At 42.7% G+C, this 20,278-nt stretch overlaps 1 protein-coding gene across 1 annotated transcript in view; it reads left to right on the top strand.

The window, feature by feature from the left end:
* UVRAG (UV radiation resistance associated) overlaps positions 1–11,961 on the top strand; it is a 336,707-nt gene extending 324,746 nt beyond the window's left edge. Inside the window, exon 15 of the mRNA XM_085623282.1 lies at positions 10,650–11,961. Coding sequence (XP_085479408.1) covers positions 10,650–11,331 — 682 coding nt within the window. The 3' untranslated portion in view covers positions 11,332–11,961. The remainder of the gene's footprint in view (positions 1–10,649) is intronic.
* The last annotated feature ends 8,317 nt before the right edge of the window (positions 11,962–20,278 follow it).

Raw genomic sequence — 20,278 nt, 5'->3', positions numbered from 1 at the left:
GCTGGAAATATATCCAGATACTGGACATATCATTGCAAAGTTACCTGAAAAGAGGAAAATGGGCCTTCAGGAAGATTACCACATACCTTTGAAGAGGAAAAATGTGGGTACTAACCCTTCCCCACCCTACATTCCATCTCCTCCACCCATTGATCCAAACTTTCTTATTTCACCTGCAAACACACCACCAACACCATCACCTGACCCACAACATGAAAGGGATGGGGAGGATGATCAGGGTAGGTTAAGGGACCCTGACCCATGGGAACACTATAAGAATGATGCTAATACTGATAATGGCCCGGATCTATATCAGTTTAAACCATCACCACCGGATGACAATATAGGATACATTGTGCTTCTTAATAGGGCTGCTCATTATCACGGGGTGGAGGTATATAAAGAAAACATAGAGGAGGATTTTTTATTTGAAACCTTTAGTACAACTCATAGGGCCACTCACACACTACCAATGCTAAAATGAATGCTTAAGCATGCAGACTAAATTTTTAAAGATCCTGTAAGGGCAAGAATAATCACACCTAGAGTAGACAAAGTACAAACCTGAACCTACTGACCCTGTCTACATCAACAGTCAGTTGCCTTTAGACTCTCTTGTAGTTTCCAATGCACAAAAGAGAGCTAACTCAGACCACAGGTGAAGCCCCTCCTCTGGATAAGGAGTCCAGGTTAATTGATGCCTCAGACAAAGGAGTGGCATCGCAAGTAGCCAATCAATGGCGCATTACAAATACTCAAGCCTTATTAGCTCATTACGATAGAGCTCACTATGACGAGCTAGAGAAGCTCATGCAATTTTCACCTGGTGAGCACAAATCGAAGGCTAATGATCTTATTCAAGAAGGCAAGCTCATTACTAATACTTCAATTAGTTGCGTCTTAGACACAGCTGCCAGAGCAGTAAACGCCAGTGTAATTCTGCGCAGACCTGCTTGGCTGATAGTTTCAGGTTTCAAGCCTGAGGTGCAAGCCTCTATTCTTAACCAATCATCCGATAAGAAACACCTCTTTGGTCCAGCAATTGACACCTCACTGGAAAAGATGAAAAAAGATACTGAAGTCGCTAAGTCTATGGGGGCCTTGCAAACATCTTAAGGTAGGGGTTCCTTTCGTCGCTCCGTTTATAGGGCTGGCTCCAAAAGTATGTCAACCGAAAATCCCTCTTCCTCTTACAAGGGCAACAGTCAATCGCCCTCATTAAGAGGCTATTTCAGAGGTGGATATAGAGGAAACAATGGAAAGGGAAGAGGTAGAGGCAACTCAACCTTCCAAACATTCCACCAAGAACACACAAAATGTCTCCAGAACACCTTCGCCTATTGAAGAAAGAGGTTCAATCTCTTCTAGAAAAAAGAGCAATAGAGTCAGTCCCATTAAAATAACAGGGCACAGGCGTCTATTCCCTTTATTGTTTAATTCCCAAAAAGGATGGCTCACTCGGACCCATTTTGGACCTCAGAGACTTTACTCTCTACATTCATTTCAAACACTTCCATATGGTCACTCCACAACAAGTGCTTCCATTACTGCAACAAGGTGACTTTATGTCCACTTTGGACTTAAAGGATGCATAATTTCATATCCCAATCCATCCTGCTCATCACAAATACCTAAGATTTGTGGTAGCGGGCCATCACTACCAGTTCAAAGTGCTTCCTTTCGGAGTCACCACTGCTCCCAGAGTCTTCACCAAATGTCTGGCAGTAGTCGCAGCTCATCTCAGGAGACAAAACATACATGTCTTCTCGTATTTGGACAATTGGCTCAACAAATGTGTCTCCAGCACACACAGATTACAGTACAACTGTTGCACAGTCTGAGCTTCACAGTCAATCTGAGGAAATCGCATCTGCAGCCTTCCATGTCTCGAACATACTTGGGGGCTACTATAGATAATCAAAAAGCTTTAGCATTTCTAACTGCAACAAGAATACACAATACCCAAACCCTAATCTCCCAATTCTAAGCCAACCAATCACTTCCTGCAAGAGTTTTCATGCAATTGCTAGGAATGATGGCATCCTGCATCACAATAGTACCACATGCAAGACTTCATATGGGTTCCCTTCAAGAATGTTTAGCTCATCAGTGGAATCAGTCACAGGGTCAACTGAAGGATCTAGTGTTGGTGGACGGCCGCACCCATCGCTCTCTGCAGTGGTGGAATCCACAGAACTTGTCCAAAGGGCAGCCATTCATCGACCCTATTCCATAGACGATCTTAACAGCAGACTCATCACTAATAGGTTGGGGAGCACATCTCCAGACTCTAACCATTCAAGGACTGTGGAGTCGGGAGCAGAAGCAGCTGCATATCAATCACCTAGAATTTCTATCAATTTTCCTAGCACTCAAAACTTTTCACACCCAACTCAAGGGCAAAGCTGTCTTGATTTGCACAGACCACATGATAGCAATGTACTATGTACAAAAACAGGGGGGGGGGGGGACACTCTCTCTCCATCTGTCAGATCTTTCTCAGACTATTTGGAAGTGAGCCATTCCTCAAAAGATTTATCTCATAGCAGAACATCTTCCGGGAAAAAGCAATCAAATAGCAGACCTACTCAGCAGGCATAAGCAACTGATCCACGAGTGGGAACTTCATCCTCAAGTTCTTTTTCCGTTCTTCCAAATGTGGGGGTTTCTGGTAATAGATCTGTTTGCAACTCACTTCAACGCAAAATGCCCAAATTTCGCCTCCAGGTATCCACAATCACTAGGCAATGCCCTATGGATGAACTGGTCAGGGAGGTTTGCTTATTCTTTTCCGCCTCTCCCACTCATTCCCTTAGTGGTTCGGAAGCTCAGACAAGCATCTCTGACTCTAATCCTGGTTGCTCCTACATGGGCTTCACAGCCATGGTTCACAACCCTACTAGAACTGTCGGTAGTACCACATCAAAAGCTGCATCTCACGCCCAGCCTCCTCACTCAGAGCCATGGAGACATAAGACATCCAAATCCAAAGGAGTTCAATCTTGCAATTTAGCTCCTGAAGTCAGAGTTTGGTTATCCTAACCTCCCACCAGACTGAATGAACATCATTAAAGAAGCAAGGAGACCTACCACTAGGGCTTGCTATGCAGCCAAATGGAAAATATTTGTTATATACTGCAATAACAACCACATTGACCCACTTGATGTTTCAGTACAAAACATCATATGTTACTTACTACAATTACAATGCTCAAATTTAGAGTCTACATCTATAAGGTTACATCTAGCTGCCATGGCTGCATATCTGCCGAACAGACATCATCTCTCTCTTTTCTGAATCCCTGTTATTTAGGCATTGATGGAAGGACTAAAAAGAGTGATTCCACCAACAAATCCACCAGCGTGGAACTTAAATATTGTCCTTACCAGGCTAATGGGTCCACCGTTTAAACCTTTACACAAATGTGAGCTGCAGTTTCTCACATGGAAAGTTGCTTTTCTCGTAGCCATTACATCGCTAAGGAGAGTAAGTGAACTACAGGCATTCACAATCGAAGAACAATTTTTTCGCTTACACAATGACAAAGTGGTTCTTCGTACCAACCCAAAATTTCTACCAAAGGTAGTTTCTGCCTTTCACTTGAACCAATCTGTAGAGTTACCTGTATTCTTCCCGCAACCAGATTCAGTGGCAGAAAGGGCTCTTCACACATTAGACGTAAAAAGGTCATTACTTTATTATATTGAAAGAACAAAACCATTTAGTTAAACCAAGCAACTCTTTGGTTGCTTTTCCACCACCGCATAAAGGCAATGCAATTTCTAAGTCTGGCATTGCAAGATGGATCGTAAAATGTATCCAAACTTGTTATGCTAAAAGGACTTTTTTGCTTTAGCTTAACATGTAAATTAGAGGCTACTATGGCCTTTTCAGGCAACATTCCAATTGCAGATATCTGCAAAGCTGCAACATGGTCTACTCCACACACATTTACCAAACACTACTGTATAGAGGTGCTAGCCAAACAGGCTAATGTTGGCCAAGCAGTACTCAAAACATTATTTCAGACAACTGCAACAGCTACAGGTTAATGACCGCTTTGGGAGCAAACTGCTATTCATTCTATGCCCGGTATAGAAAACAATGGCCCTAGACTAATTTCCTTATGAAGGTATTCATTAAGTCAAAATTTATGAACATGATACACATATAACTCAAGTTACATCATAAGTGTACCCCAGTAGTTTCTCAATTCAATTAAGTATATCCTCAAAAAGACACACAAGCACCATAAATAGCTTCAATAGTGACTGTTTAATCTCACAGTTATTATAACAGATCACTGTAGGGAACGTTTCAAAACAGAAAAGAGGGTTTCTCCAGGGGGAGTGTGTAAAAAGGTTTTGTGCTCGTGAAAATAGAACAGATATATAGGGAGGGAAATCAGAAAGTAGTTAAAACAATCAATTACACATAGTAATGTCCTTAGTAAACTGGTCGTGGTTTACAGTAGCATCAGTTTTACAATGGGGCCTCTCTCTCATGGATTCCTTGACTCGAGGAGTACAGCACTGATCACCGGGACTGCGCTACGGAGGCTTACTAAGATGCCTTAATCCGCCAGTGTTAGGATTCAATTGACACTGCTGTCCTGAATACTACACATTGCATTTCAATACCTGTTCTAATTCACCGCTACAATTATGCGGACCGCGACCCACCTGCAGAGGATACAAACCACCCTCTATGTGCCAGGGTTGAAACGTCGACACTTTCCCGTAGTGTGCCTGTACCCTGCTTCACCCCATCCCTACATCTTTACAGAAGATTATACTCTGTCCAACATCAAGAACCAGAAAAGTACTTTCGAATCCATGAGAGACGGGCCCTAATGTAAAACTAGTGCTACTGTAAACCCCGACCAGTTACATAGAGATATAGAGACAGACACACACACACACACTCACCCTCTCCCTCTCTCCCTCTCTCTCTTTTTCTCTCTCTCTCTCTCTCTCTCTCTCTCTCTCTCTCTCTCTCTCTCTCTCTCTCTCTCTCTCTCTCTCTCTCTCTCTCTCTCTCTCTCTCTCTCTCTCTCTCTCTGTCTCTCTCTGTCTCTGTCTCTGTCTCTCTCTGTCTCTGTCTCTGTCTCTGTCTCTGTCTCTGTCTCTGTCTCTGTCTGTCTCTGTCTCTCTCTCTCTGTCTCTCTCTCTCTGTCTCGCTCTCTCTGTCTCTCTCTCTGTCTGTCTCTTTCTCTCTCTCTTTCTCTCTCTCTCTTTCTCCCTCTCTTTCTCCCTCTCTCTCTCTCTGTCTCCCCCTCTCTCTCTCTCTGTCTCCCCCTCTCTCTCTCTCTGTCTCCCCCTCTCTCTCTCTCTGTCTCCCCCTCTCTCTCTCTCTGTCTCTCTCTCTCTCTCTCTCTCTCTCTCTCTCTCTCTCTCTCTCTCTCTCTCTCTCTCTCTCTCTCTCTCTCTCTCTCTCTCTCTCTCTCTCTCTCTCTCTCTCTCTCTCTCTCTCTCTCTCTCTCTCTCTCTCTCTCTCTCTCTCTCTCTCTCTCTCTCTCTCTCTCTCAATAAAGGCTGTTTTTTCGTTGTGGGACTCATTCCAGGATTATCTATAGTTGAACATTAAGGTATTCTGTTGAATTGTACGATGATTAGTGTTATGTTGATATATAATCATGCAAACATTAGACCCAACACTCCATTCCTTGGTAAAAATGAGATTGTTCTTCATATAAGATATGTACATACAAGGTGCTAACTGTACAACGGAAACGTGCAGACACAGTATTGGTGAATGTATACAAGACTCATACAAAATACACTGTACATATCCCTGGTTGTAAGCAGTTGAAAACACTGTTGGAAGATTACATTAATTCATTTATTCCCTTAGTTCTGGTCATATAACAAGTTGTTTCCAACATAAGTGGTGTAGACAAAATCAGTAAGAGAACTGGACTAGCACCGGCAATGACAATAGGTTTAGTTTATGAAAAAAGTGCCTTTTGTCTCATTAATAGATGTAGGCATTCCGTAAGTCATCATACATATACTCTTACTCATCTTAGCACTCATGCATCTCCTCATTCATCTAAGGATTCATTCTTGCTTTCATTCTCTTCCACAACTCAAACTCTACAACATAGGTAAGACAAATCAAAATAATACAAGCAAAAAAAAGAAAACCTGCTGCTGCCTCAACACGACAGGCATATGATTTCAATAACAAAACATAGCATAGCACCAGGTGTCCGTCTTGCAGTGTTATTGTACATAGGCTATCATTATTTTAAAGTTCCAGCATGGCCGCCACGTTTAGAACCTAGATGTTGGCCATCATGGAATTGTAAAGAATGATACAATGTGGACAACAGCATTCCATTATGAAAGCTTGATTTAGAAGTATGAGCCAAGGGGAGTGTGGCGCACTGCAGATGAAATGAGTGACAAGCATATGTCCATTAGCATTGCATGGGGAAATGTAGTATCCTTGTAAGAAAAAATCGAATAAAAGAGAAACAAAGAAATGGAAGGGGAATTCTAAAATGAAGACCTTAAAAACAAAACTAATAAAAAAAAACACGGAACTAAAGCTAGGCCAGAAGCATACTCGTTTTTAGGTGAATGTGCACATGCGATCGGAAAATGGCACTATTCACAGGGGCAAGAGAGACACCGACTGATGTGGAGTAAACCATTACCACATTCAATATACTGCCATGGATGGAAGCAGCATGTAAATGAGATTTTAAGACCAGTGGCAGAAGAGGGCTTGGCCAAAGACCTTATATAAATATATCTATATGGATACATGTTTATACATGTGGATGTATGTATTATTTAAAGATCTTTTTAATTAACGAGATCCTGATTGCCAGCTAAGCCTGTGAGGCCTTCCAAATAGATTCTTACAAGAATTGTTACAGTGCAAGTCTCCTACGCCTGGTCAGTTGGGATAACCAACACCAAAATCCTTAACTACGAATGTAATCTGCAAGTTTACATGTAATAAAATACCTTTCTGCAGGTTTTAGCACAGTGTAATAAAACCCACTCATTACAGCTTATTACCTTTAACACATGCTTTTTTCAATGAGTAAGTTAGGCCTTCTTGCTTTGTCATAACTTTTCATTCTAGGCAGATCACAACTAAGGAACTGATGAGGCTTATAGCCTTTACCATTGTCTTAACAATATAGCCAACACAGAGGAGCCAAGATGGCGGACGGACAGGACGTCTGAGCTCCCGGCTCCGCAGCCCGTCTGCTGTTTACATGACATCCTGATCTTTAATCCTGCCTACGGCGCGAGCAAATGTAACCACGAATGCGCTGATACTTCCCGCATTCCTCCGATGTTCCCGCCGGCTTTTTTGGTCGAGGATTCATAGAGTTTGCCGACTTTGGACTTTGCCCACGCATTCTGGCCCGACCACCACCGCCGGACACCGCTCATCACGTACGGTGAGACGACCTGGGGCTGGACCGGCGCCGGGGGAAATGTGACCGGACGTGGAGTGGGCGGCCTGGCGGAGCCTTCTTCGCGACGGAGAGAATTCCTGTACGATTGGGTCCGGGCTGGCGAATCTTCCTTTGTCCTCCTACCAGCGGTCAGAGCGGTGACCGTTTGAGAGCGCCCACCACCCGCATTGCAACACAGCCGAGGGCTCTCCCATCGTGTGAGCCCCGTATAGCGAGCAGCAACTCCTCTTGCCCTCACTATTGTTCCTCCGTCCTATGGAGTCGCCCTCACCCCTCCGAGGTGGGCTGGCGGCGGAAATGGTGTCGGCGCCGGTCTGCTTCGCCGGAGAGGCGGAGGCCGCCATGTCCCTGACGCAGGCTTCACTGCCTGCTGTCGAGCTGGAGGGTGTCCCGGTGGCGCCTTTACATACAGTCGGCATGCTGCAGCAGGGAGCAGACCTGACCTATGGTGATATCCTTCTAGCCCTGGGGGACTTGCGGGCGACATGGTGCCAACGCACTCGAGAACTGGAGTGGAAGATCGATGCTGCTATGCCATCCAGGGAACTACTGCGGTTGTCTGACCCCCCAATGCCTCTCATTCCCTTTGAGGCGGATACAAATTGGCGACAGGGGGGTACTATGGATCGTCCTCTCCCTGGTTACAGTGTCGAGGGTTTGTCTAATGATCAAGTTGCAGATACAAAGCTCCCTTCCACTTTACAAGCTGAGACTCTGCCTCTGCGGGTGTTGCCGTGTCTGCCTCAACATCGCCGGAGTGTGTGCCGTTCGGTGGGGAAAACTGTGTTTGTCACTATCGATGTGGTGATGGTCTATGACTGGGAACTCTCGCTTCTCCTCCCTCTGCGTCTTCTTTGCCGTGAGCGGCCATCTTGCTCCTTTGTTCTGCCTGAGGTACACTCCCAGCGGCGGCCATGTTTGGTGGGGTCTCCGCGTTCAGGCCAGGGTTGATGTTGCCTCCCTTGATGATCCTGCTTGACCGCCTGGCATGACCCGGACTAGAATATTTGCTTATGTATCGGTTGTGCCGCATGTGTGTAAATTGCTACTGTTTACCGCGGGGGTGGATCTGTGGGGCCGCTCAGGATCGGGCCGGGGCTGGGCGATTTTCTTTAGTTTGCTGCACGTATTGGCGGGCGGGGACTAGGATGAGGCTGCTAATTATCTGCTTTGCTCGCACATTTGAAATGGAGTCTCCCCACCTGCCGCTTTGCTTGCTTCTTCAGTTGTGCTGATGATTTTCAGGGTGGGGGATGCTTAATGGGCTGTGGTGACCGGGAGTATGTAACATTTCCCCCTCCTGCCTTCTCTGGGAGTCGGAGACTGGGAGGTTATTTCCCACTCTCCGGACTCTCTTTCCTACTTGGGGTTCATTTGGGGCGACAGGCATGCCTATTGGGGGGGGGTGGGCCATGGCCTTCCGCTGGTATGCAGGGTGGGGGGATGGGATGTGTTCTATGTCTTCTTCGTCTCTATGGCCCTCTCTCTCTTTCTTTCTCCCTTCCTCTTTGGTTTCCTTTTCTTTTATGTTTCTTTGTTTCTTCGGGGTCGGGGTTCAGTGTTAGTAAGGAGCTTATTGTGTTTTATCATTCTGTGGTATAGTGTATGCTCTTCGTCCCTGGATGGTGGCCACCTGTCTCCTTACCAATGCCTTCCTATATAACGCTTCCTTCTGGGTGCTCCGTGAACGGTGATGTCTCTCCTGGTCAGTGATTAGCTTCGACTCTGTTCGAAGTACACTACGTTGTACTCGACAAAACCATAAAATTAAACCTTTTCTTATCCTGACATTATTGTTCTATGTTCTCCAATGTCATAGCGGCCGGCCCCGAGGGGGTTGTAGGCAGACGCTGTGTATTGTGCATCTATCGAAATAAAGGTTTTTAAAAAAAAAAAAAAAAAAAAAAAAAAACAATATAGCCAACACAGGTCTGCTGAAGGCGTGCAAACCAATAGTTCAACACTTTTCAATTAAGCCTAAAAAGGATCATCTGCAATGGCAGATTACATGTAACAAAATACCTATAACAATGTGATAACCCATTGTTAAAGGCCTACTGGCTTTATCAAATGCTTTTCACAACAAATAAGCTAGGCCTGCTGCCTTTGTCATAACTTTTCATAAGTGGATCAGACCTCCAGCACTGGACATAACTTTTCCAAGTACACCCAGTCATGTCTACAGCTTGTCAGCATAACCACTCGGGCCTATTGTTTTGAGCTCAAGCTTTCCCACAAGGCAACAATCAGGAACACATTCCTAAAATAACAAAGGTTTTCAAAATTAAAATAGGCTAAGCAAAATACTTTCTCTTCTTAGAGGGCCTAACAAGGAGTCTTACGAAACATTCCCTCTAGATCCACATTTTGTCACAGGGGCTAATAAACACCAAATAACTTGCTGGCTATAGTGATCTGTGAGATTACATTTAACAAAATCCTTCTGTGCAGACTTTCAAACCGAATATCTACGTACATGTGCTTTTTACAGTAAGTATGTCAGGCATATTCTCTGTATCTTAAACTTTCATATTAAACTGCTCGGGACTAAAGCCAGCATGGTTTTGCCACTATAACCAACTCAGCCCTGCTGTATTGAAATTCTATAGGTTGAAGTGGTTTTCAGGTGCGGGCGGCGATGACAATTTACCTTTGTATAGATTCCCCTTCTGCTAAGCTGTAACAAGCTTACATTCTTTTCTTCAGTCCACGAAAATTGGTTTACATTTTATTGTGCTCTCTTTTGAGGTAGAAAACTAGGTGTCCGCTAAAACTTTACGTTGGAGTCTTCCTCTTTCGTTATCCTTTATTCAATAGTTGACCGAGCCATCGCTAACAAAGATGTTAAAGAATTGCACCTAATTTCACAGAAATTACAAACATTTGTATACAGATAAACTTAGTCTGTGTTTACATTGATCTACAGCAATCAAAATGCTCCCTACGCCCACAACTAATCTGTTATGCAGCCACTTCCTCATAACCTCACTATATGGCGATTATAGAAGACTTTTATTTGAGAGATAGAGAGCTTTTAGTGGCATCCAAATAGGATTTATCTGACTACTTCGCTCCTACGTAGCTCTTACGTATTAAAATTACTAAGTGAAGGATCCATAGCAATGTTACTAAACCCCTTGTTTACTTGATCTATTTAGGGAATAATGCATATATTTTAAAATAATGCATATATTGTTTCTCTCCTAGTGATCGGCATCACACGTCAAGTGCAATCCCAGTTCCGAGAAGACCTACGTTGACAGATCTTGATCTTGGCTTTTCCAGTGGCATGTCAACCCCAGACAAAGGACTCCGTAAAAGAGCCAGTTCTGAAAGTGAACGACTGCAATACAAAACCCCACCACCCAGCTACAACACTGCAGTGGCGCAGCCAGTGGCCATCTTAGCCTCTTCAAGAGAGTCGGCTAAGAAGTCTTCATCGCCAGCCTCCTCTTTGGATGCCTCCCTAGACTTTTCTAAAGAAAGCAGAAGAGGGAAAGATTTGTGTGACCCTGTAAATGGAGAAAATGGAGCTGTGAGCAGCCACCAAGACAACCAAGGGCAGTTTGCTCAGTTCTCCAATGCAATAAATGGATCTTGTTTCCCGCGTGAATGCAGTGGTATTACAACTGGCGAGCAGCCTTGTGATTTCATCCATCCAGTGGGTACAGATCTATGCTGTGCTGTAGAGCAAGCGGAGGAGATCACTGGCATGGATGCAACAGGGGACCAGCTAGAAGAATTTAACTGCATCCCCGTTGACCATGCTGTGGCAGTTGAGTGCGATGACCAAGTTCTGGGAGAGTTTGAAGAATGTTCCCGAAGGATCTATGCTCTGAATGAAAATATGTCTAGCTTTCGCAGGCCACGTAAAAGCTCTGACAAATAAGGTGACAGATTTGTAGTAGACATTACCAAGGAGATGGAACTCTTTAAGGGAGGCAGTGACATTTGTACCGATTCTTTGAATTAATTATGAGAATGAATTCTAAATTATAGATGGTTATTTTTATGTTGGTAAGAAAAATTACCCAATTATTATGATATGAAGAACACAATTCAGGTAAAACTGTTACCATATTCCATCAATTTTCTCTACAGATATTTTAATTAAGACCAGCAGTATTGTTAAACAATACTGTATATTTTCATTTCACATAGCTTCTTGCATTTATAAAGCACGTGTAATATTATGAATCTGTTTATTTTTGTTTGGAGTATCTGTTTTTCGGCTTCACACGAAGGGCGGTAGGTTTTTTAGTCCAACCAGACTGAGGCATTCATGAACTTCTTTTGCAATTTATTATTTATTAGTAATGAAACTGTGTTTAAAGTACATCATTTCCTGGATACGGTACTACTGAAACATTTATGATTGGCTCATAACTTCATTTGCCGCCAAACCTCTGTAAGAAAAATTATAATGGCTCCTTTTTCTCTTTCCCCAGTTTATAACTTGGCAGCAGTTTCCCAAAACAGATTTTCTGCTTCAAAATATTAAACTCTTGCATGATTTTCATCTCATTTTACATAGTAAATCACTCTACATAATCTCTTCCCACTTCTCTTGTATGACATCCTGCTGCTTGTCAAATCCCTTAATTATGACCCAAGACCTTACATTGTCTCAGCAATTGGTTGCACATACCTGCCTTCCATAGACCATATCTAGGCAAGTCAAGTTTATATAGTGCTTAATGCAGTGTGCCTCGGTGCACTCTGCTCAAATCAAATGGGGATTGCAACATGCTAAGGCTGATCATATTTCTGCATAACAGACCGGTTCTCTGCATGAAAAACCATAAATAGTGTATGGCTTCAAAGTCTACAGTATTATTCCAGTTATGAAGGAAGGAACTCAGTTTGTTAAATAAACAGTTTATAACTCAGCTGTGCCAGATGTACAACTTCATAAACAGAGGTGGTGATGTCTACAACTGACACACAGTTTCTTGTCCTGTTAAAAGAATTGTAAACCCTCCCCAAAGCACATCTACCCTTGAACCCCTCCTCCGACCATAAGTGGTCATGCATATCCTATAGACAGAGGCTTAGTGTGCTAATTTGCCACCAGATCTAAAAAAAAAAACACGATTCTAGCTATTGCTATTAAGCCACACAGGAATCTGGATGCTAAAGATGCTAAAGGTAGGCCTAACTATCACCCTTGTGCAAAGTGATAGTATGTGCCCTTTTCCATGCAGAGTCCATTCCCTGGAGTGATTTAGCAACTGGGCTTGTTGTCCTAAATCCAAGAAAATACAGTAGTGTGATTCCAGAGATCAGTGATTTCAAAATGTTGCATATGCCCCCCTTTGGATTTTATCAGTTCAAAAATACGAGGAGCGCCATCATCATTCTTATTGGATGGCAATACTGAGCCCAGAGGCCCAATACTGGAGTCAAGAATGCACATCATATGTTCAGCCACAGGCAGATAACTCACCTGGGTTAGGAACTATTGTGCTGCTTCTCCCCAAACTGTTATTGTGACACACATTCATCCTCTTCACTTCGTTTTGACATCCCTACTGTTTAACGCAGGCTGTGCTTCCAGGAGTGGCATGATATTGAATAAGTGCATATAAGGATCTTATCACAGGTTCTTTTTCTCACTTTCTTGGGTTACCCTATCATTGTTCCTGTCTCACCCCTCCTGTTGTGATGTTCTAAGGTTAACCGCAACAACGGTACTGCTCAAAGGATACGTAAATATTGTGCAAGAGCGTCCCAGGGGGTCCACAACAATTCTTGTACTAAAGAAGACCATCTCCTTCATTCATCTTGCACTACCGGGATATAAGCTGGTCTTTGACAAGTTAAGAGTTTTCCTGGATGATATTCTTGAATCCATTGTAGGAAGGAGTTTTATAACACAGACACACCACACCCCTTTACCTCTCTTTCATACCCCTTTTTTGTGTGTCCTCGAAAAGTGGACTAACAGCAAAAGTAGTCTTTTTGGGGGGTTTCTCTTATATCACGGATAATGACAAGACAAGGTGTCGGGTGGCTACCTGCAGTAATGTGTTTTTACTTGCAAGGGCATCATGTTATTACTGAAACTGGAAAAGTATTTTCTCGTTTCATCCATTGTCAGTGGTTTGTTGGGGTAATTACTGATATGAAGGCAGCTTTTTCTTACAATGCAAGAACGTCTTTACTTTACAGTTTAGGCATAACACTTTGAGTTAGGTGTTTTCCTTTGTTTTTTAATTTGGTGTTTTGCTGTATTTTATTGGTTTTAAGGTTAGATTGTGATCTTGTTGCAGTGGGAATGTTTAGGCACCTTTTCTGACGAGATCTAATCTTTACGGGCCTGCAGGATCTCAAGAAGTGGCTGCGAAATGAAATGAAGATTTATTCTTGCGCTTCAACACCAAGCCCTTTTGACAACGGCCATGGCCCTGTCAGATTTTCAGGGGGTCCATATGAGAGAAATTTGCTTGCAGCTAATGTAAATTGAATTTAGTTGCATAGTCGTCAATTATCCTGAAAAACTGGAACAGTTCCAATTCCATTAGCCAAAGTTGGGGCACCTGGCTTGAAAGATGCTCATTGAGAGCTAAAGTGAGTCTATATATTCTCTTTAACCTCTTGGTTATTCTCCTAGTGCTGACGACATTTTTTTCTAAACAAAAATTGGGGGAGATGGAGGTAGACGTTAGGTTCATCCTCCAGACTGTGTATAGTTATTAACAAATCTGTAAATGACAAATCTGAGAACCTAACCAAAGGGAAGGGCTTCTGCTAAATGTGCGAAACAACGCCCTGAATCTAAGAGGAGAACATTCTCTTCTTGAGTCCCCTCACTCTGCAAGGGTTGCCCCTAGGTGACATGCTTCATCATTGGGGCCATCCCGACAGCTACTGTCTGGGGCATGCTGCAACTTGCGGAACTACGTAGGAGCACTTTTTGTGAAAAAGTGTGTAATGCAGTGTTGGGAGGGGGAGTGGTGATGGTGATGCTAAAAATACCTAACTAGTCAGCGATTAATTTATTCCTGCTCCTAGTTGGTATGGATAAAAAGGGGTTAATAGTAGGGAGGATGTGTAACTGTTATGTGTATGCTATCCCTAGTATTTGGTCGACATGTTTCGAGGTGTCCCCTAAACCTCTTCTTCAGGACCACATGAGGACCAGCCCCATGCATACCACTCCGTGAGAAAAACAATCCGCCCGGGTACGAGTAGGTGACATTGACGGAGGAGTGCTGAGCCAAGGTTACTACAAGCCCCTCCACCCTGGCAGTCCATGAGGCACAGCGTTGCCAAAACAGAAATACTAAGAGTCTGATTTCAATGGTATGTGTTTAATTTTGGTGCTCACACATTAGGTGTGCATCTGTCCTTTATTATATTGTTTCTTTAGTATAAGATTGTTTTTCTCACGGAGTGGTGCGCATGGGGCTGGTCCTCATGTGGTCCTGAAGAAGAGGTTTAGGGGACACCTCGAAACATGTCGACCAAATACTAGGGATAGAATACACTTAAGCTACACTTCCTCTCTACTATTAACCCCTTTTACCAACTAGGAGCAGGAATAAATTAATTGCTCACTAGCTAGGTATTTTTAGCATCACCATCACCACGCCCCCCCCCCCCCCCCCCCAAAACACTGCACTACACACTTTTTCACAAGTTCCGTAAGTTGCAGCACGCCCCAGACAGGAGCTGTCTGGGATGGCCCCAATGATGAAGCATGTCACCTAGGGGCGATCCTTGGTGAGTGAGGAGACTCAATAGGAGAATTTTCTCTTCTTAAATACGGGGCGTTGTTTCACACATTTAGCCAAAGCCCCTCCCTTTGGTAGGTTCTCAGACATTTATTTCTAATCACGGAGAATAGCCATGCCAGTCTTTGGAGACAAAATATCTTCTACCGTAATGCATAAAATGAGACTATACGCCAGTCATCTGGATTGACTCCTTAACATGTTGGCATGTCTAGGTTTGCAAGGATGATTTGTCATTAGTTATCCACATAAATGTGGCTCATCACGTATTTGTGAGCTTCTGTTGAGTTTGCTTGTCTCACTGGAGAAGTACTTTATGTCCTCTTTCAAGAGAATGTGTAACCCAACAAATGCCCCTTCCTCCTACCTAAAAAGGTTCCTGTCTTGTCTTGTAATGGTGCTCATTATAGCAAGACATTGTCCCAATAACTTCCATAGCTGCTCTGTGTGCTCTTCGCAACCTGTCACTTTGTTAAACCAGAAGAGTGACTTTATGTGGACTAGAGGCAAAGGTCCTTGTGTTGGTTCAGACAGCATCGACCTGAACGCTTGTTGCTTACAAAGTTTGGAAAGTTGAGATTTAGCCAAGGACTCTTTCCACACATTTTGAGGTAAGGGTTTGAGGTTGAGGGGTGCAGTTAGCGATGCATACTGTAAATACCTTCACTTGCCAAACCGGTCAATTAATATATGTCATATTATCATCACCTGGGAGGATCGTTGGACCTGGTGCTCTTGGCAGTCAGCCTGTTTCATCTGATATATGTTCACGTTTTTTTCTGTGGAACCTGGGCTAGAAAATCTGAAGCTGTTCTCTTTAAACATAATTATATGTATATTTCTTAGTATTGCTTCTCGAATCATTGCACTTCAGAAACTGGAGAGTAAGTCGTGACAGAAATATTTCAACATGTCTTTTTGGCTAGTCCGTGCCTTTTCCAGACATTCCCATTCATGGACAAGAAGCTGCCTGTCCTGAAACTAATGGTAACTTTCCTTACTACACACAGAAAACGGAAGAAGCCTGGTCATCCAATTAATGTTTGCAAGACTTTTAAGCAGAAATTGTTAGAAAAGATACATTCAGATCCGCTACGTTCTGCATTTGCAGAGATGCTGATTCCACTATTTGAAAGTCGGAGATAATTACTCTTGGTGCTCTGTTTAATCTTAAGAAGAATATTACTAGGACACAGAAGAGCAATTTCTGTAAAATGTCATCACTCCGGCTCAGACACTTGAACACATTTCATTGAGGCAAGCTTTGTGGGTTGAGAGCATCCTTTGGATCCCATTACACTCATCTGCCGGAAGGCTCTGTTGGGCTCATTGATGGCACTGTTGTCACCAATGCACTAGGTTATGCAGATCCACACATGACCCTTTGTGTAACTCTTGTGAGTTCCATGCTGGCAGGATCATTTAGAGAAACTATTCCTGTGGTTCCGTCAAATATTTGTCCTTCTGTTATTGTCGGGGCCACCACAGAATGCACTTAACTAGGTCTGTTGATGCTTTTGGGCGAACTGGCTGCTATTGACCTTCTGTTGTCTTCTTTTGGCCCTGTGGGTAATTCTGCCAGAGGCATTGCAGCATGAGAATCTCCATTAGTCTGAAGCACGCAATAACTACTATTTGAGCAAAACTAACCCAAAATAAGAAGTCTATATTAAATGACGTATAATTGCATTTTGTCTTTGTTTACAAGTCTTGTTGGCCTGTATAATGATTCTTTACTTGTGAAAGAACACATTCACCTAATAGTAATCATACATATGAGCACACTTGAGCTACGCAAAGATACAAATTATTTTACAATTTAATAACTGCTGTTGGCATTGGGGATTTTAAAAGAACATCCTCTTAAGTTTAGTGATATTCTGATGTTTTGGGACCTAAAACTAGTTTGAATTAGGTCTTTGTTATAAGGTGTGCATCAAGTATACTGCTACCTTTCAACCGCACTAATGTGAAACGTAAGACTTGATTTCACGGTTTGTATGTAAGAGGAAACAGCCCACACATTTATTTCTATAACTTCTAGAAAGATAAAGGCAGGACTCTACTGGCATTTGCTCTTTGATTTTGACATGAAGATCCCATGTTGCAAAGTAGTTTTAATTTTTCTATTAAGATAGCCAAAAGTGATCACTCTGGATCAGTGGCGTAATGCAAGATGGTCGGCCCCCCTACAGAATGTTATGAAGGTGCCTCAATTTCCCATATGTCACAGACATTCTTTAGCCTTGGGCCGAGTGGGGGCCCCTTGAAATGTTTGGTGGCCCCCTTGCACCACAGGGGCCTGTGTTATGCCTCTGCTCTGAATATTGTAAACACAATTGGGAATCTGCTTTTTTTTAACCTATAAGATCTGTGTGGCCTTAAGTACACATCAAGGGAACGTTTTTGCCGCTCATAAACCTTTAAATTAAAAAAAGATCTAAAAGAGAGCAATATTAAGACAGTAGCCCTGTTTTGCCACTGAAATATTTCTTGGTCTTCTTATGTCCATTATTACATTTAATTAAATGATTTCCTCCAGTATTTTATCAAAGCTACTGCTGTTTAATATTTTTAAGAACACATACTGCAGCCATCTTTTTGACAGAATATATTGTCTGTAATTCTAACCATTTCAGAAACTCCATTCCAAGTATGTGATGCTCGGTGATTGTTGCCAGACAGAGTGAGCCATTATAAATCGCGCGTATGTTACCTGTCAAGTTTTTATTTTCTTTATTATGTCGATCCAACGTTGGCAAGTGGACCAGACTTCACATCATGAAAAGTATGAACACAAGAGGTTGACTCAGTCAGGTTTTTCAGTTTAGTCAGCCTGAAATCAACAGGGAAAGGCATCAATTAAAATGCTGCAACCAAGAAGACTGGGCAGAATATCAGTGCACACTTCAGAGGAGCATGTTGCAAAAAACTACTCTTATGAGCCCATCAACCAAATTCTCATCTGTTTTCTGATGCACTCCTCTAGTTCTTGGTTCTAGCTCAGACTCTCAAAGCAGTAAATGAGTGGCCATCTTGTGTCAGTATTTTAGATGCATGAAGTACTGTATTGTTGGATTTGCAACTTTTCATCACTACCGAATTAAATTTGGAATTTATCTTTCAGTGTGTCATTCAGTTTCTCTTTCTTTTGAACTGCATCTCCTTATGTTGCAATACACTGTACTCCTTTTGTGCATTCTAGAGAATGCAGCAGCAAGGCTTATCCATCAGACAATGAAATCCCATCTCAGATTAATTTATAAAATTTTAATCAAATAGCCTCCGTGTTTGTAAGATGCGACTCCTATATTTTCAAAATAAGCTCTGACTACTTTGCAAGGAAAGCTGTTGATTGTTTAAGAAAAGTATGCTTCTGGCACCAAAATAACAGACCTCTCCCAGTCTCTGGTGTCAGCTATCCAGAACTCAGATCAAAGGAAACAAAAAAAAAAACTTTCCTAAAACAATGTATTTTTTCTCCAGGATCTTCCCAGTTAAGTAAGGGTTTAATTGGTCTGGTTGTGTGTTCTTATCTAATAAGAATGGGTAGTAGGACAATACTGTTGTTTCCCTGACATTGTGGCAGTTGGTCGCACCGTTCTAATGGCTGTCCCAGCTCATCCTTCAAGATATCCGCCCACCCTCGGTCCACACTTCTTCTGGCAGATGCCTTGTTCCAGGGGTTGTGACTGTGTTGGAGTCTACGTCCCGCCAAGAGTCTGTGGTATTTCAAGTAGTTCCACCACTGGGCCTGTAAAGTTAAAAATAGACTTGCTGAAGGGAGTCCATGCTTGCGTCTGAGTCTCTGACCCTCACCCTCCGCCTCCAGCGTGATGTGTGGTGGGAACATTGTCAACATCAGAGCACTTTATAGCTCTGCAAAATTGTTAAATATTCATTACAATTAAAACGAAAGTTAATTTCTGTGAAACATAATTTTGCTTAGCTTCAAGGGGGTGTAAATGCTACAAGAGGTTATGCAGGCCAGTGCCTGTAGGGCAATAAAACCTTCCTGGCCGTCTTTGACTTTTAAGAATAAGGGTGTAAGCACTCACCAGAAACTCTGCCCTGCTACACCAACCAGCACTTAACTAGACAATGTACAGTTGCATGGGTGTATGTGGGCGCTGTAACTGGCACTCATGTCTCACTCTTCCCTCCCTCAGCATCTTGTGTTTCAAAAGACAGGAATAAGGGATGCATGTCTGCAGGTCTTACTGTTCTCCTCCTCTATCCCGTACTTAGCCAAGCAATGTCCGGTTTCTGAGGGTTGCGACGATATCAAGAACCTAAGATCTTAGAGTAAGAGCACAGAGTTTCTGACCCATGATCTAACAATTGAGGTGTTTCCCCTAAAGAGCAGTTTATTTCAATTTCCAGATAGTGCTTCTTTATTTAGTGCACAATGCACCGCTCAGTTGCTTGAATGGGTGATAAGGACCAGTTCTGCAGATCTCTCCTCATAAAGGAGCTCTCCAGTATGATGATGTAGATTTTTGAGCTGGTATATCAGGCCTGGCTACTGAGCAGCTATTGAAATGCTATTAGTTTACAATGGTTCATATTTTGTTCATATTTGAACAGATGTGCATGCTTTGTTGAGGAAAAAGGTTCACAAAACTTGCGTTGAGAAGCATCAACAGAAATATTGGCAATGTTTCAAAGTACAAGCACTTAAGCTTGAAACTCATTAGCTCTTGTTTGCTACCTAAACCTTGCATTAGAATGAAAACACTAACTAGAGAACCCGGAGTTGCAAAAGGATGCTTTGCAAAAGCCACCTGCAAATACAGCTATAAAATTGCAGAAAGGGCACGGAGGAAGGATTTTGATGAAAATAAAAAGTTATTCTGAGAAAGTAAGGAACTACCACACTGAAATTCAGCAAGCCCTGGCTTCCTCCTTTGAAACTAAAATCAACAATGCAGCAAATTCCCCTGGAGAAATGTTCAGAATTGCGAAGTCCCTGTTTGGGCATACTAGGATTGCCTATGTAACTGAACAATTCAATGATAGGTGTAATGCTCTGGCTGAGCATTAAAATTCTAAAATCGTAAACCTCTAACAATCATTCCAAAAGGAAGGTGAAAGTAAGAA

The sequence above is a fragment of the Triturus cristatus genome, chromosome 8 (assembly GCF_964204655.1).
Source record: "Triturus cristatus chromosome 8, aTriCri1.1, whole genome shotgun sequence".
NCBI classification, from domain to species: Eukaryota; Metazoa; Chordata; class Amphibia; order Caudata; family Salamandridae; genus Triturus; species Triturus cristatus.
The sequence above is the reverse complement of the archived record's forward strand: the minus strand, read 5'-3'. Positions and strand labels throughout refer to the sequence as shown.